At 45.3% G+C, this 14,525-nt stretch overlaps 2 protein-coding genes across 4 annotated transcripts in view; one reads left to right on the forward strand and one right to left on the reverse strand.

Annotated features, from left to right (window-relative positions):
• The window catches only part of GDAP1 (ganglioside induced differentiation associated protein 1), a 46,891-nt gene extending 35,404 nt beyond the window's left edge, over positions 1 to 11,487 (reverse strand). The window contains exons 1-3 of one of the 3 annotated variants that reach the window (XM_040487566.1): positions 11,265 to 11,487; positions 10,693 to 10,838; positions 4,753 to 4,870 (exon numbers count right to left, since the gene is read on the reverse strand). In XM_040487566.1, coding sequence (XP_040343500.1) covers positions 4,753 to 4,794 — 42 coding nt within the window. In that variant the 5' untranslated portion in view covers positions 4,795 to 4,870; positions 10,693 to 10,838; positions 11,265 to 11,487. Of the gene's footprint in view, positions 1 to 4,752; positions 4,871 to 10,692; positions 10,905 to 11,264 lie in introns of those variants that run through there. The other 2 variants (XM_040487567.1, XM_040487569.1) reach the window with 2 other exon arrangements.
• Positions 11,488 to 11,681: 194 nt separating this feature from the next.
• The window catches only part of JPH1 (junctophilin 1), an 84,745-nt gene continuing 81,901 nt past the window's right edge, over positions 11,682 to 14,525 (forward strand). Inside the window, 1 exon segment of the mRNA XM_040487564.1 lies at positions 11,682 to 12,258. Within this exon segment, the coding sequence (XP_040343498.1) occupies positions 11,880 to 12,258 (379 nt within the window). The 5' untranslated portion in view covers positions 11,682 to 11,879.

Raw genomic sequence — 14,525 nt, forward strand, 5'->3', positions numbered from 1 at the left:
TGGGAGAATATTATTTGTAATATCAAAGCATTCTGAAAGAGAATCCATGCAAGAAAGATGAACTTATATTAGGATCACTGGTGTCAGGCAACATTGAATTTGTTTTATCAATTTATGGACTATAAGGTAGTCCACATGGAGGGACTGCCTGCCCTACAGTGTTTCCCTGAAGAACACTCTGATTCCTGAGCCCCAACTGAAACCCACTAAATCAGAATTCACCATGGGAGACACTTGGGCATGTGTATTATTTCACAAGTAACCCCTGGTGATTGTCATGAGGGGAGTTTTGGAAATTGCCCTACATAAGTGATTCTTCATCAGGGAAATACATTAGGATCATGGGGATGCTCTCAGAATGTATGTGATGAGATTTTGCTAGGGGAGGGGGGAACCTGAACAAGCATCTTTTGAAAATGTTCACCAAGAGATTCGAACCTGCACTTTGATGAAGTATCAGTCCTAAAGGAGTATTTCATATGGATCTGAGGTGTGGAAATGAGGCATAATTTAGCCTAGGCTGTAACACAGAAGAAAAAACACGGTGGTGCCTACTTCCTCCTAGAAGTAGAAAACTTTTCAGACCAGCAAACACAGCAGGAATGATACACCAGTATACAGCTGGAGGTTTCTAAATGTCCACTCTGCCACAGCCAGGCAGACAACCTATGAATTATTCAATCAGTTGGTGAGTCAGAAATCACTCATGCCATCTGGACTACCCAGTCTTTTTCCATTTGGGACGCTGTTTTTGAGGGTCATAAAATTCATTAGGTCCACTCACTACTATACACATTACTGTGTCATACGCCAACCAGCAGTCTATGCAATCATGTATAAAGTACTGACTTTTAAAATAACATGCTAAGATGCAAAATTGATTACAATTATCAATAGGTAGTACAATTTCAAGGTTCAAATTAAAAGCAAATCAAAATGCTCTTCAGGGAGCACTGCCACCCGCTTCCCTTTATTTTTCTCTGTATCTTTACAGGTTTTTACATACATACAAATAAAAATACAGCCATGTTACACACACTATACTGTACCTTGTTTTTTGCATTTAATAGATCTTAGGGAGTTTTCCATATCATTTCATAGAGAACTTTATTCTTTTTTTCAAAAAAATGTTTATTTTTGAGAGGGAGAGAGAGAGAGCGAGACAGAGAGAGCACACATGCAATTAGGGGAGGGGCAGAGAAAGAGGGAGAGAAAGAATCCCAAGCAGGCTCCGTTCTTTCAGTGCAGAGCCTGACACAGGGCTCGAGCTCACAACCGACCCTCAAAGATCATGACCTGAGCAGAAATCAAGAGTCACTTAACTGACTGAGCCACCCAGGCGCCCCTAGGGAGCTCTCTTCTTAAGGGAAAGCTTAGAAAAGGGGAGTTAATGGGACAAATAGGAGCCCTGTAGTAGGTCCACAGTAGCAGTAGACTGTAGTAGGTCTTGGGGCTGTGAATGATTATCTTCTCCCTTTCCTCTAACCATTCTAAATTCCCCTCACCTACCTTAGCGGCAGGTTCTAGTGGTTTACCTGGTGGTGTGACCTAAACTTTCATTCCTGGAGGGTCTGAATCTTGGTAAACCATGCCTTTCTCATACCTGGGATGCTGAATGTGTGCATCCATAGTCATAAAGGGTCAGTGGAGTACCAGAAAGCACCCAATGGACCACCTGTGTTCCACATATCTTTCCTACTGTCCCCATTATAGAAAAGCCTCTTCCTCCTCAAAACTTGCAGTTAAACAGGACTCTCATTTTGTCCTCTTACAAAAGTACTTCCCTACTAGACACCCTGCAAAGCCCAGACTTACAGGGACAGGAAGAAAAAAGACCATGAACAGGTCATTGGACATGAGGTTGAGTGAGGTACACTTGCTTCCACCTCTTAGTTCCCAGGCCTATGGGTTCTTCCTACTGAGCATAGTGCTACACAGAAGCTGATTTAGTGAATATACTGCATCCTGAAGGGCACCACTCCACCTTTGCAGATCACTACCACCAAACTGGAACTTGAGCTGTGCCTTTAGACCATTCCATCACTCTGTGAGGCTAGCTCCTCATAGACAATAGAGGTATGCAGTATCTAATATGTAATGCAGCATGTAGTAAGACCAATGGATCCCATGGTCACGGCTCATTTTAGGATCTCGTTCACTCTGAAGTAGGTCCCCTGGTCACTCGTGACGTGCGAAATTCCATGCCTGTGATCAGGTATTCTATAAGTTCCTGGCTAGTGGTGATACTGGTTGAGAGAGTCTCTCCCTAGAGAGGATAAACCACTGGCTCTTCCAGGCTGGAAGGGGCTCAATATATAGTCAACTCGGCACCAAGCAAATTATTGGTATTCTCAAGAACTAGTCTCTGTTGCTGACAGGTTGGACATTCAGAGGCAGAAGTAGCTAAATTGGCCTTGATAAGCCTGAGTCCTTCTTGGCGGGCCCATGTATAACCTCCATCTCTGCCACTGAGGCCACTAAATTCATATGTCCCTTGTTCCAGATCTGGGGTGGTTGACAAGGAAGAGGGCTGACATCAACTGGCTGAGTACTTTTGTCTGCTTGGGTTTTCAGTGCTTCTCCCATGGAAGGCATTGGCATGCAACACAAAACTCTTTACATTTCCTGTCTATTCCCATGTGTTCATTCCCACGTCTCTACCCTAAACTTCCAGGTCTCCAATCTTCCAGTCTCTTTCCTTCCAGGCCTCTGACTAGATGCCCAGGTTGTTGGCCATTACCTAGAAGTCTACATGCATTCCTACCTCAGACCACTTTTCCTTCCACACAAAATAGATGACCAGGTTTACCACTCACAACTCTGCCCCTCTGAAAGATTCTCCCTCTCTAGAGACTTTCAAGACCACTCCTGAGTGCAGCCTCCATTCATTTTCAGCTTCACCCGCATACTGAGCCTGTCCATCTATAAACCAAGTGCAGGCTTTTCTTCCTTTTTCAGCTAGTTGTATAGAACCCCAATCTTCCCACAGGTGAGAGTTAGGGAAGGGGTCCTAGTGCAACACTACAGATATGGGGGTCTGGGCAACCTGTTCTGGTAACTTACTCATGCCCCCTGCTTCCACTCAGCTTGATTCTGTACATACTGTATCCAACTTACAGTATACTATTTTGACCTCTTCTGATTTTTGTTTTGGCAGGCTCCACAAGACCCAGTTTATAATGGGAAATTCTAGATGACTGGTCCCTTGGTGTCCTATGGTCAAGCATTCCTTTTCTACCAAGGTCAAGCAACTTACCAGGAACTGTTTCTCAAAAGATAAACAATTCTAGGGGCTCTTAGGTGGCTCATCAGTTAAGTGTCCAGCTCTTGATTTCGGGTCAGGTGATCTCAAGGTTCGTGAGATCAAGCCCCGTGTTGGGCTCTGTGCTGACGGCATGGAGCCTGCTTATGATTTTCTCTCTCCCTCTGCCCCTCTCCCCCCAAAATAAATAAACTTTTTTTTTTTAAAGAAAGATAGACAATTCTCTTTTGCAGATGATATAGCCTTGCCTCAGATCCCCCACGGACCTGCACTGTGATTCTTCCACTGGGGCTTGCCATGATCTCCCTACTGTATCTTTTCTCACCACTGACACCAAACACCAACACAAAAGGATCTGCCTGATCGTATGGCCCAAGAGGCAGGGGTGCCTGCATTACAGCTTGGGCCTTCTGCAAAACTCTTCCCTGCTCTGAGCTCTCTCCAAGATGGTAGCTTTCCTCCGTGTCACTCAGCACATAGGCTGCAGCAGTTTGCAAGTGTGATCTGTGTTGCTTCCAGGGCCCAAGAGGGCTACCTTTCTGGATAAGAAGGCATAAGATACAGCAGTTTGCGTTTTGTTTTGGAGGGGGCATCCTGGGAAGAATGCGGCCTTGATGTGACCACCACAGCAGATCCGAAGTTGCACCAGCTAGAGGCTGTCTGATAAGTACCCTCCTCACTGCAGGGTCTCTCTAAGGGAGATCTGAGTGCTGCTCTCCATGGCCACCCCATAGAGTGTTTCTACTTCTCAGTAAGCTTTACCAAGTGCTTGCCATGGGAAAGTAATAAGGAAAACGCCAGTGATGACAAAAATGCTAGGACATGTTTAAGGAAAGGAAGAGGAATTTAAGCTTTATCTGGAACACAGTCAGCACCTGAAGAATCCAACAAGGCTTCGAAGTGTGCATGTTGAGGTGAGCTGTGGATCAGGACAGCAACAGTTGGCAAGGATAAAACATTCTCCTGTGTCATTCAGTTAGAAGACAGCCTTTTCTATTATTGGCTATTATTTCAAATTCCATTCCAGAGCTCTTCATTCCCCAATTGTAACTTACCTTTCTTTTTACTGCCTAATAATTGATTTTTTTTTTCTCTCCTTCAGCTATCAGGCATCTACCAGCTACTTACCTTTAGTTGTGCCTTCAGCTAACTGTGTGCCTCCCTTCTTTATTCAATTCATTATAAAAGGGTTATCTCATCAATTTTCAAAACTTTTAACATCTTAATACCAACACTTCCATGAGCACCGGGTGTTGTACAAAGTGTTGAATCACTATATTGTACACTGGACAATAACACTACACTGTGTATTAACTAACTATATTTTAAGTAAAAATCGAAAAAATGCCAGCACTTCCAAATATGTTTTTATATTCCTTTGTCACCCCCAATGTGTGCTATTTCCAATATCCAGTTGCCTCAACATCTTCCTATTTTCAGAATAAAGCACTGTGACTTTCCAGGTAGCACAAGAGAAATGAACTTATCACCTTATGTCTGCAGATTCCAGGAGGCCTCCTCTTGCTCACCATCGCAGGCGTGGGTTCCCTTCACTCCCTCCCTCTGTAGGGCAGCTCTTCATGCAAGAAGGTCATCCTGTATAGATGTCTGCAAGAGAGCCCCTTCTTTTTTACCCACAGAGTGAAGCAATATGTATGTGATTCCTACAAACAGCTTCAGGTACCGTAGCCCACAAAAATCACTCTGTCCTCTGAGCTCCTAGGACACTTGGCATCTATTTGCTGCTTGTAGTTGCCTCCCTTGTCCCTTTATTACTTTTCTTTTTAGATCTTCTGCCTCTAAAGAGAGGTTTTATACCCTTAGGAGCAAGGGCTGAGCCTTCTACTTCTCTGCGTCTCCAAACTTAACCCACTACTCATATATACATGTACATATCTGCACACATATGCACATACACACAGACACACGTACATTTTATGTTTGGCTTCATTCAGGTACTGGGTCTTTGGTACAGACCTGCAGTCCACACGGTGTCTTCAAGCTTACTGCCTGTTTTAAGTCTCCCTTTAGTCTGTTTTCATCTTTGTCACTGTGAGAACTTTCCTGAAACCTTTTGTAAGCCTTATCATTGGACATGTACACTAAGTCCACGTGGATCTCTGCCCATTAGGAAGAGCAGGCAGAGAGCCACAAGGGACAAGTCATGGGAAGAAACCAAAGCACTGCCCTTAAGACTTAAATAAGGCTCAGCTGGTGTTTTTATACCTGAATTAGACTATTTCTAAATTAGACTCGTAGCCCCTAGGGCAGGATTGCCTAGTTGGATAAGATAACCCAACAAGTATCCAGCAATTATACAAAATTCTGCTACCAAGAAGCTAATGCTTAGAACACAAAAGACAGCCTAAAATTAAGGAGACTAGAAAGGGATAAGAAGAACATACAGGGGATGAGACAGCCGAAGTGGTGGGAGAGGTATAGAGCGAGCAGAGGCGAGAGATGCGGGTTTTTCAGAAGCTGAGGGAGAGAACTGCTCACAAGTATCAAATTCACAGCTGCCACTAGTGGGATAGAAATTGAAGAGCTGCCATTATATCTAGCAGCTAGGAGGTCCCTAATGGTGAGATTAGCTTCATTAGACTCGTGAGGACAGAACCCAAATCGAGAGGCCTGCGAATGAGAGCTGGGATGCGTAAATGTATATATGAACATATATGATACTTGAATATGTATGTTTTATGAATGTAATAGACTTTCAAGGAGGTCAGCAGTTTCGAGAAGAACAAACATAGAGCACTTGAGGTGCACCAGGAAATTCGGACTGTTTTTACATGGAGGACACATGAGCATGTTTGTTGGACAGAAGAAAAGAAATTACAGCATATTCAAATGAGAGGAGGAATTGACCCAGAACAAGGAAAAGAAAAGGGATATCTTTTCCTCTGGGACAGAGTAGGTGGGAAAAGGAAGAAAATGAGAACCAACGTTAAGTTTCAAAGAGAGGAAAAAGAGGGAAGATGTTCCCAAGTTAGCCCTTCTCCTCTGTGAGGGAAAAGAAAGGCCCCTGTTCAACGGGAAGCAGCTGGGGCTGAGAGGGGAGCAGATGACAGGCATCTGGAAGTTTCCTGGGAAGAGATCTGCTGTGTGTGTGGAAAGACTGACACTTGCCATGGCAATGGCATTCAGTACATGATGTGATTGTCTCCAGAAGGGGCTTCCTAAGAGCAGGGGATGAGATTGGGGATTGGGCAGGCACCAGGAGATCACTGTGTAAAGCACAGTGTGGTAGAAATCATTCACCAGGGCCTTCAGGCAGCGTAGAGAAGGGCTAGGAGGATATGTAGTGCATGAAAGGAGTAAAGACTGGCTAGTCAAGGGCTTGTTCAGTGTGTGGAAAAGACCAGACAGTGTTGTCAAAGAGTAGGATTGTAAACTTCCAGCTTTCAAGCTGGCCTACGTCACAGTCAAAGTAAGGTCCAGACTGTGTCTGATGATACATTAGGATAAAGGTCATGATGCTGAGAAAGACAATGGACTGTGAGGCAGGACAAAGCTGCTCAGGACAAGGACAGGGAACAGTGTGTGGGGTGAAGAGGGCATGAGCCACCAGTCCTGGATGAACATGGGGCAGTGACCTAGAGAAGATGGAGCCAAGTTAAGAATTATTTACTTATTGACTAATTTATTTCTAGTTTTTGACCTGCATTACCCAACTGTCTACTGAACATCTCCCCGGGATATATTTCTGAATCTTTTTCTCCTTAACAAACCTATCTTCCCACCTCTGTAATTTACTCTTCTTCCTCCATTTCTCTATTATTTCTTTAAATGTGTGTTTATTTTTGAGAGAGCACAAGCAGGGGAGTGGCAGAGAGCAAGGGAGACATAGAATCTGAAGCAGGCTCCAGGATCTGAGGTGTCAGCACAGAACCTGATGTCGAGGGGGCTCTCATGAACCGCAAGATCACAACCTGAGCCAAAGTCAGCCACTTAACCCACTGAGCCACCCAGGTGCCCCTTTCCTCCACTTCTTTGATTTTATACAGTAGCATCACCATTCATCTGTCCAGCTAGTCTAAAATATAAGAAATAAATGTCACCTTCACCAGCCCTTCCTGCTCTCCACCCAGCCACTTCCTTCCCTCATTTGAAAGCTCTAATCCTTGCTCCAGTGAAGGATGGTAATAAAGAGAACCATGTCTGAGGTGCCTGGGTGGCTCAGCCAGTTGAGCATTTGGCTCAGGACATAATCTTATGGTTCTGAGATCAAGCCCCACGTCAGGTTCCATGCTGAGTGTAGAGCCTGTTTGGGATATTCTCTCTCTCTCTCTCTCTCTCTCTCTCTCCATTCCCTGCCCCTCTCCCCAGCTTTCTCATACTCTCTCTCAAATGAGAGAGAGAGAGGGAACGAACTACCTCTAGAGTCAGACAGACCTGGTTTGAATCCCAGCTGGACCATTTCTACCCAGAATGATCTCAGGCACATAAATGTCTTAAACTTTATTTTCTTCTTCTGTTAAAAAAAAATTATACCACTAATATTAATCACATGGGTATTATGTTATTATGAGATTTAAATGAATTAATGCATGTAAAGAACTTAGCACTGCATCTGGCACTTAGTATTTGTCTTCAAAGTTTTGAAGACCATTAATTTTGGAATTTTCTTCCCCCTTTGATATCAAGTTGTCTGCAGAGCTTATAACCATATTTCTTAACTTTTATATCTATTCCACACTACATTAAATTTTTATGAATGCTGTATTACAAATGTGATAATGATACTCAGTTTGATTTATTTACCTAATGCAGTAATTAATTGCATGTGATTTTTTTACACACGTTGAAGCAACAAACACGCTTTAGACCATACACACCTACAGATTAGACTTTGTCATCTGTAAATATTTACCAAGAATTTCAACAATTCCAATATGTAAATAAAATGGGGTCCCCCAATACATTTTTAAGCACATCTTCATCATAAAGTATTAAATTCTAAACAAAACATCCTCACCAACAGGTTGTCACTAGACATTCACACTCAAAATGGCTTACGTTTTGTTACAAATTTTTTTTTAGAATAGAAGCCTATAATAGTTGAATTTTGAGCATGGAGAAAAAGAAACTGCTAGAGCGGTTGTTGGCCCCTGGGCTTTGATGGCCTCCCCCATCCCACCTGTCAAACCAACATTCACATTCTCTTCTTACTAATCCCTTCTTAAAGCTAAATTCAACTCCCCCTTATCCAGGGCAAAGGTTCAGAGTGAGAGGGAAAATAAGGACATTACTAACCCCGACTAGTGAACTGCAACATTATTCCACTGCTTACTATATCCAATGCCCTCACTGTCAGCACCTCTTCCTTCTACTTCTCTTTCCCAGTCTTCTCCAACCATTGAACCTGAACACTTACATTAACAAACACATCAGTGTGACTGGGGAAACATTCCATTGTGATGGCAGCAGGTAAGTGGAAGCATGGCTTAAATGGTTACTGTGCCAAAGTTGTTCTTTTGAACTTTGAACCAAAAATTCAATACTAATTTCCTCCCATGAAGAGAGCCAATGGCAGACTCAGATTAGGATTGTAATTACTTGAAATGGAATACCACATATCTGGTGGTGGATTATCTCTTTTAATGAAGATTCCTTCCAAAGAAGACATCTATTACGGACAGCAAGAGATAAAGAGACAAATGGCCTTGTCTCTTATCTTCCCCTAATCTCCATATTCTATCCAGATATGTGTGCATCATCATCCTCTGTCCACCCACCACAGATGGAGTAGACATCCGTCACAGAAGCCAGACACTTGCTCAGTGAGAGTTTATTTCAGAAAAATCCATCATTTGCATGAGAGCTCATTAGGAAAAGTTTTTTTTAAAAAGTGTTTCTGGGGGCGCCTGGGTGACTCAGTCGGTTAAGCGTCCGACTTCAGCTCAGGTCACCATCTCTCGGTCCGTGAGTTCGAGCCCCGCGTCGGGCTCTGGGCTGATGGCTCAGAGCCTGGAGCCTGCTTCCGATTCTGTGTCTCCCTCTCTCTCTGCCCCTCCCCTGTTCATGCTCTGTCTCTCTCTGTCTCAAAAATAAATAAACGTTAAAAAAAATTTTTTTAACAAGTGTTTCTGGGGTGCCTGGGTGGCTCAGTTGGTCAAGTGTCCGACTTTGGCTCAGGTCATGATCGCACGGTTCGTGGGTTCAAGCCCCACATTGGGCTCTGTGCTGACAGCTTGGAGACTGGAGCCTGCTTCAGATTCTGTGTCTCCCTCTGCCCCTTTCCTACTGTGCGTGCGCACGCGCTCTCTCTCTCTCCCTCTCAAAAATAAACATTAAAAAAAATTTTTTTTAAGTGTTTCCACCATGCTTGCAAACAAAAACTTAGCCGTGAGATGTTCATATATGGATTCTAACACAAACGGGTGTGTTATTTTTTAAACAATAAAAAGGCAAAAGGACAAAAGTTACTTCATGAGAAAAACAGTTTAAAAAGAAGAAAAAGATGTTGACTTGAGTAACTACACTGTTTTTCACATCAAATAGAACCCCACAATAGATGGCAATGTGCGTCTCTATGCTAGATCCTGATTGTGGTGTACCCCATAACAGAGAAATGGAATTATGGCTCAGCTGCAAAGTCCTGGGCCCTTGTTTTCCCAGTGGCCTAAATCAATCCCTAGTCCAGGACAAGATACTGAGCAAGACGCGTAATTATTCCAGGCCACTAGGGTAAGCACTATTCCGGGCGACTCTGCAGGCGGTGCCGTGGATGAGGGTTTCTAATTCTCTTTGGTGATTTGGTTCTGTGTAAACTGAGATTTTTCTTTCAGTATTTCAGCCAGATAAGCAGGAAAGGCCAGCTCCAATCCTGAGATAGAGCCAATCAAGGTCAATTTCGGTTCCTTTCCTGTGTAGTTTAATCTATTTTTCTCCTGCTCCCTTACCCTGACACCCTGACATCAGATCATTTTTATCTGATTATCAAATACCTACTGAGAGAAACTTTGGCAGCCTCTGGTGCTCCCCCAGTCATCCAAAAGCCTCTCAGCCTAGGAATATCATGAATACTCTGCAAAGCAGTGTCCTTGAGAGGCCAACCTAAGACTCCAGGCGATGAACCACAGAGAGGTGTCTCCCATAAATATTTTGAGGGTGAGGTTGAGACCAATGCCTGCTTTCACCAGAGACAATACTAACTTATTCAACTTGCCTTTTACCAAATCCCTAATTCTTGGTTTTGCACTATACCACAACATACTCAGTTATTATCTAACATAGAGAGGGGCAAACAAATCTTGTCATTCCCATTAGGCAGATAGTGACACAGAGGTTTGCAAGTTCAAAAGAGTTGCCTAAAGTGAATTCAACAAAGCAGTGTTGTAGCTGGAAAGTAGATCAGCTGACACCTGTCCCCAGTTTTTTAGGTCACAGGCTTTTTGTAAGTTTAGATTAAGCACTGTCTTACTTACCATATTCCTCCTTGAGATCTTCTATTTACTTTGGTAAACTGTGGATACCGGTGGAGAGGTACCAGGTGTACATTCCAGATACTTACACAATATTCAAAGACTGCTCTGTCTGCCTGTTGGGTACATAGCTCCTGACTGAAGAATTTCTAAGGTTGTCAGAAGAACAAATGAGGCATTAGGGGCTCTGATGTGAAAGGAAATAGCTCATACCCCTGGAAAGACAGATGAAAAACATCCTCTTCATTATTACAAATAAAAAGCTAATCTATTTAGTCTGCGCCTTTTCAAATTTCATTGCTCCCCCCGCCCAGTATCTTCATTAAATAAATGCAAACACATGTGCTTAGAAATGGGTAGGTGTAAAAGAACATTCTGCACAATTATATCTAGGCTGCCGGAGATTTATATCACATGCATACATCTATCTAGGAGCTGTTAATTCACGATGACAGCTGAGCATGACAAATGCAACAGTACACAAGTTGGAATGCCGAAAAAATGCATCTACAAACCCCATGCAGACAAACACGCATACAGGAGTTTTCCCTCAACGCACACGTGGTCGCACTTACAGGAGCTTAACCACTTTGATAAACCCCAAACACAAACACAGGAGGCTCCGCCGCCCGCGAGCTGCCCCCACACATGCAGCCGCGCCTTCGTCTACCGGCAGGGATTCTCGCGCGTCCCTGGGTACACTCGCCCCCCACCGGCATCCCACTGGGCGAACACACGCGCGCCAACCGCTCCCCGCGCTCGCCCGCCCGCCGGGGAAGCGTTGGCTCCCGGGGCTGGGGGCAGGGCCGGGTGGGGCCGGAGCGCCGCGGGGCCGGGCCTCGGCGCCCGGGGAGGGGACGAGGGGCGGGCGCGGGGCGGCGCCCGGCTCACGTGGGCGGGCGGGAGCAGCTGAAGGTCCGCTCCGGAGCCTGGGCTGTCCTCTCGCGCGCGGCGCTGGCCGGGGCGGCGGCGGGGAAGGAGGAGGAGGAGGAGGAAGGCGGCGGTGGCGGCGGCGAAAGAAGAGGGGAGGACGGGGGCGGCGTCGGACTGGAGCCGAGCGGCGGCGCGAGCTGCCCGGGGCGCTGTCGTGAGCTCGCCCGCCGGGCCCCCATCCCCGAGCTACACCCTGCCGTGCCCAGCTCTGCCCGCGTCCGTGCCCCCGCGGGGAGCGCGCCGGGGCTGCCCCCCGAATGACGGGCGGAAGGTTCGACTTCGACGATGGCGGCACCTACTGCGGCGGCTGGGAGGAGGGCAAGGCGCACGGGCATGGCATCTGCACGGGGCCCAAGGGCCAGGGCGAGTACTCGGGCTCCTGGTCGCACGGCTTCGAGGTGGCTGGAGGCTACACCTGGCCCAGCGGCAACACCTACCAGGGCTACTGGGCGCAGGGCAAGCGGCACGGGCTGGGGGTGGAGACGAAGGGCAAGTGGATGTACCGGGGGGAGTGGTCACATGGTTTCAAGGGGCGCTACGGGGTCCGGCAGAGCCTGTGCACCCCCGCTCGCTACGAGGGTACCTGGAGTAACGGGCTGCAGGACGGGTACGGCGTGGAGACCTACGGGGACGGAGGTGAGCAGCGTCGCAGGCGGCTCGGCTGCTCCGTGAGCTGGTGCGGTGGGCTTTGCCCAGGCTGCGGGGAAGCGGGGAGGACGAGAGGCGCACGTGTCCGGAAACCCGCCAAAACACCTGGGAAAGCCTCCCACCCACCTCCCGCGCCAGCGTGGAGACGCGACTAGTGCGCGGGGGTTTGATCTGCCCTGGTTCTTGGAACGGGCTGTGTGTCCACACCCGGGGGAGCAAGGCGTGAATATACCTGGCCGGCGCCAGCGCTGCACTGCCACCAGGAGGGAGCGCCGCCCGGGTGGGTTGGGCTGGAGAGAGGACGCTGTCACTTGAGCCCGTCACATTACGTTCCTGATCCCTCCCTCTCCCGGCCGGGTTTGAAAACGCCACTCCCGTGGAGTTAGAGCGAACGCCCTGGGCTTGTGAGCCTGGCGGTCGGTGCTGACCGCTCCCCGGATTGGTTTCACGTGGAGTCGTATTTCGCTTCTGGTCCTCTCGTAGCCTAAAGATAGAAAACAGAACCCCATAACTAGGATGTAGGGGAATTGTGCCTTATTTGGAGTGCATTTGGAAATATCCTAGCTATGGAAGTGGAGAGGCCACCTGATGCAGGTGGGGCTCAGAGGGTGTTGGTTTTTCTTCCTAGTTTTCATTCGTTCCTTAAAGTAGTGGCTTTCAATCAAAGGAATGGTTGGTAGTCATTGTTGACCTGGAGAGCTTTGGGCAAATTACTAGAAAAAGGTCTCAGAAAGGAACGAGGAAGCCTCCGTTTTAAGAAATATATTAGAAAGCTCTGGTCCTGCAGTTGCTAAGTTAGCCACTTTACTCCAGAGAGTGGCAATATGGAATCACCAAATTGCACTAAGTTGTATGACCTCAACATGCTGGCTATGCACAAAATCACCTTATTTTAATATTTAACAGTATTTGCAAAATGAATTGTGTAGAGGCAGAGTCCTTTTTTTTTTAATTACAAAAAGTATACATTACTGAAACAGGTGCAAAACCTGATGAATTTCCTTGTGCAATAAGTGGAGGATGAATGGGTTATACTTTGGCAAAATACATTTTCTGGTAATAAACATAATCATAGTTAATTGAAAAGGGTTATAGGAGGCAGTGTCAGCTTCGTAATTATGCAGCTCAGAGCTGAAGGGTATGAAAAGGATCCAATTAAAAGTTTCTCCAGCCCACTGCAACCTCAGTTAGGCCACTACTTATATAAAAGCTTATACAATTTGTACACTTCAGTTACTCAGAACACTTGGGCTGTATTTCAGATGCAAAACAGTACAATGGTAGAATTCGATAAAACGGACATCTTTCCATCCCACAGTATAAATAAAGGATATGGTTCTCATGGATTAAGGGGCGGGGGGACTGTTTCCATAATACTTTTATAAGGGTTGCATGGGTCTTGAGCTCCACAGTAGTTAATTCGGGCCCTTAAATGTTCTGAATGGGCATATAGTGCCTTGGTTGACAGCCCTATAAATATGCTAGCTTGTGATTGGATTTTATTGGAGGCCCCAGATCTGTAATATAACTAAATTCCATGCTCAAAAGTAGAATGCAAAATTTATTTTTTAAATGTGCGTGTTATTTTACAACCTTTTAGGAAGGACAAGGATCGTTCTCTTCAGTTTGGGAAGGTTAAAAATAAATTCGTCTTTTAAAAGTTACTACTCATTAAACAACATCTCTTAGTTTAGAATATTCATTACACTTAGCAATAAAATACATGTGTGTATACATATATATATATATAATATGTAGCAATAAAATACATGTGTGTATGTATATATATATATAAAATATGCAGCATAGCAAAGGTCCTCTATGTGTTTTAGAAGCTCAGTTAAGTGACTGGGATGACTTTATGGATAATCTGCCTTCTGCTTTAAAACTAACTTAAAAATTTTTTAAACCCTTAAAATTTGGCATCACCATAGGACTGTGGTTTTCCTTTTCTATTAAAAGAAATCAAATATGCTACCAATTAGGAAGGGAAAAAAAACCCTTAAAAATCACTTTCAGGGTCTCCTCTGTGCAAGTTGATTTTCTGCTTTCTTTCATATGTCACTCCATTTAATGAGAAGGTCCTTAATCATGAAGTGGTGCTCTAAGTAGAGGTATATTGCAAGAACTTATTTTATACAAAAGTTTTGGCCAAAATAGGAAATATCACCTTCCCTATTCTTACTTAAGAATTAGCTTATTTTTGTCTCTGCACCACCACATGCCCATCCCTGTGCACCTTCTGTCAAACTTAG

The sequence above is a fragment of the Herpailurus yagouaroundi genome, unplaced genomic scaffold, assembly GCF_014898765.1.
Source record: "Herpailurus yagouaroundi ecotype Mexico unplaced genomic scaffold, PumYag 165, whole genome shotgun sequence".
Lineage (NCBI taxonomy): Eukaryota > Metazoa > Chordata > Mammalia > Carnivora > Felidae > Herpailurus > Herpailurus yagouaroundi.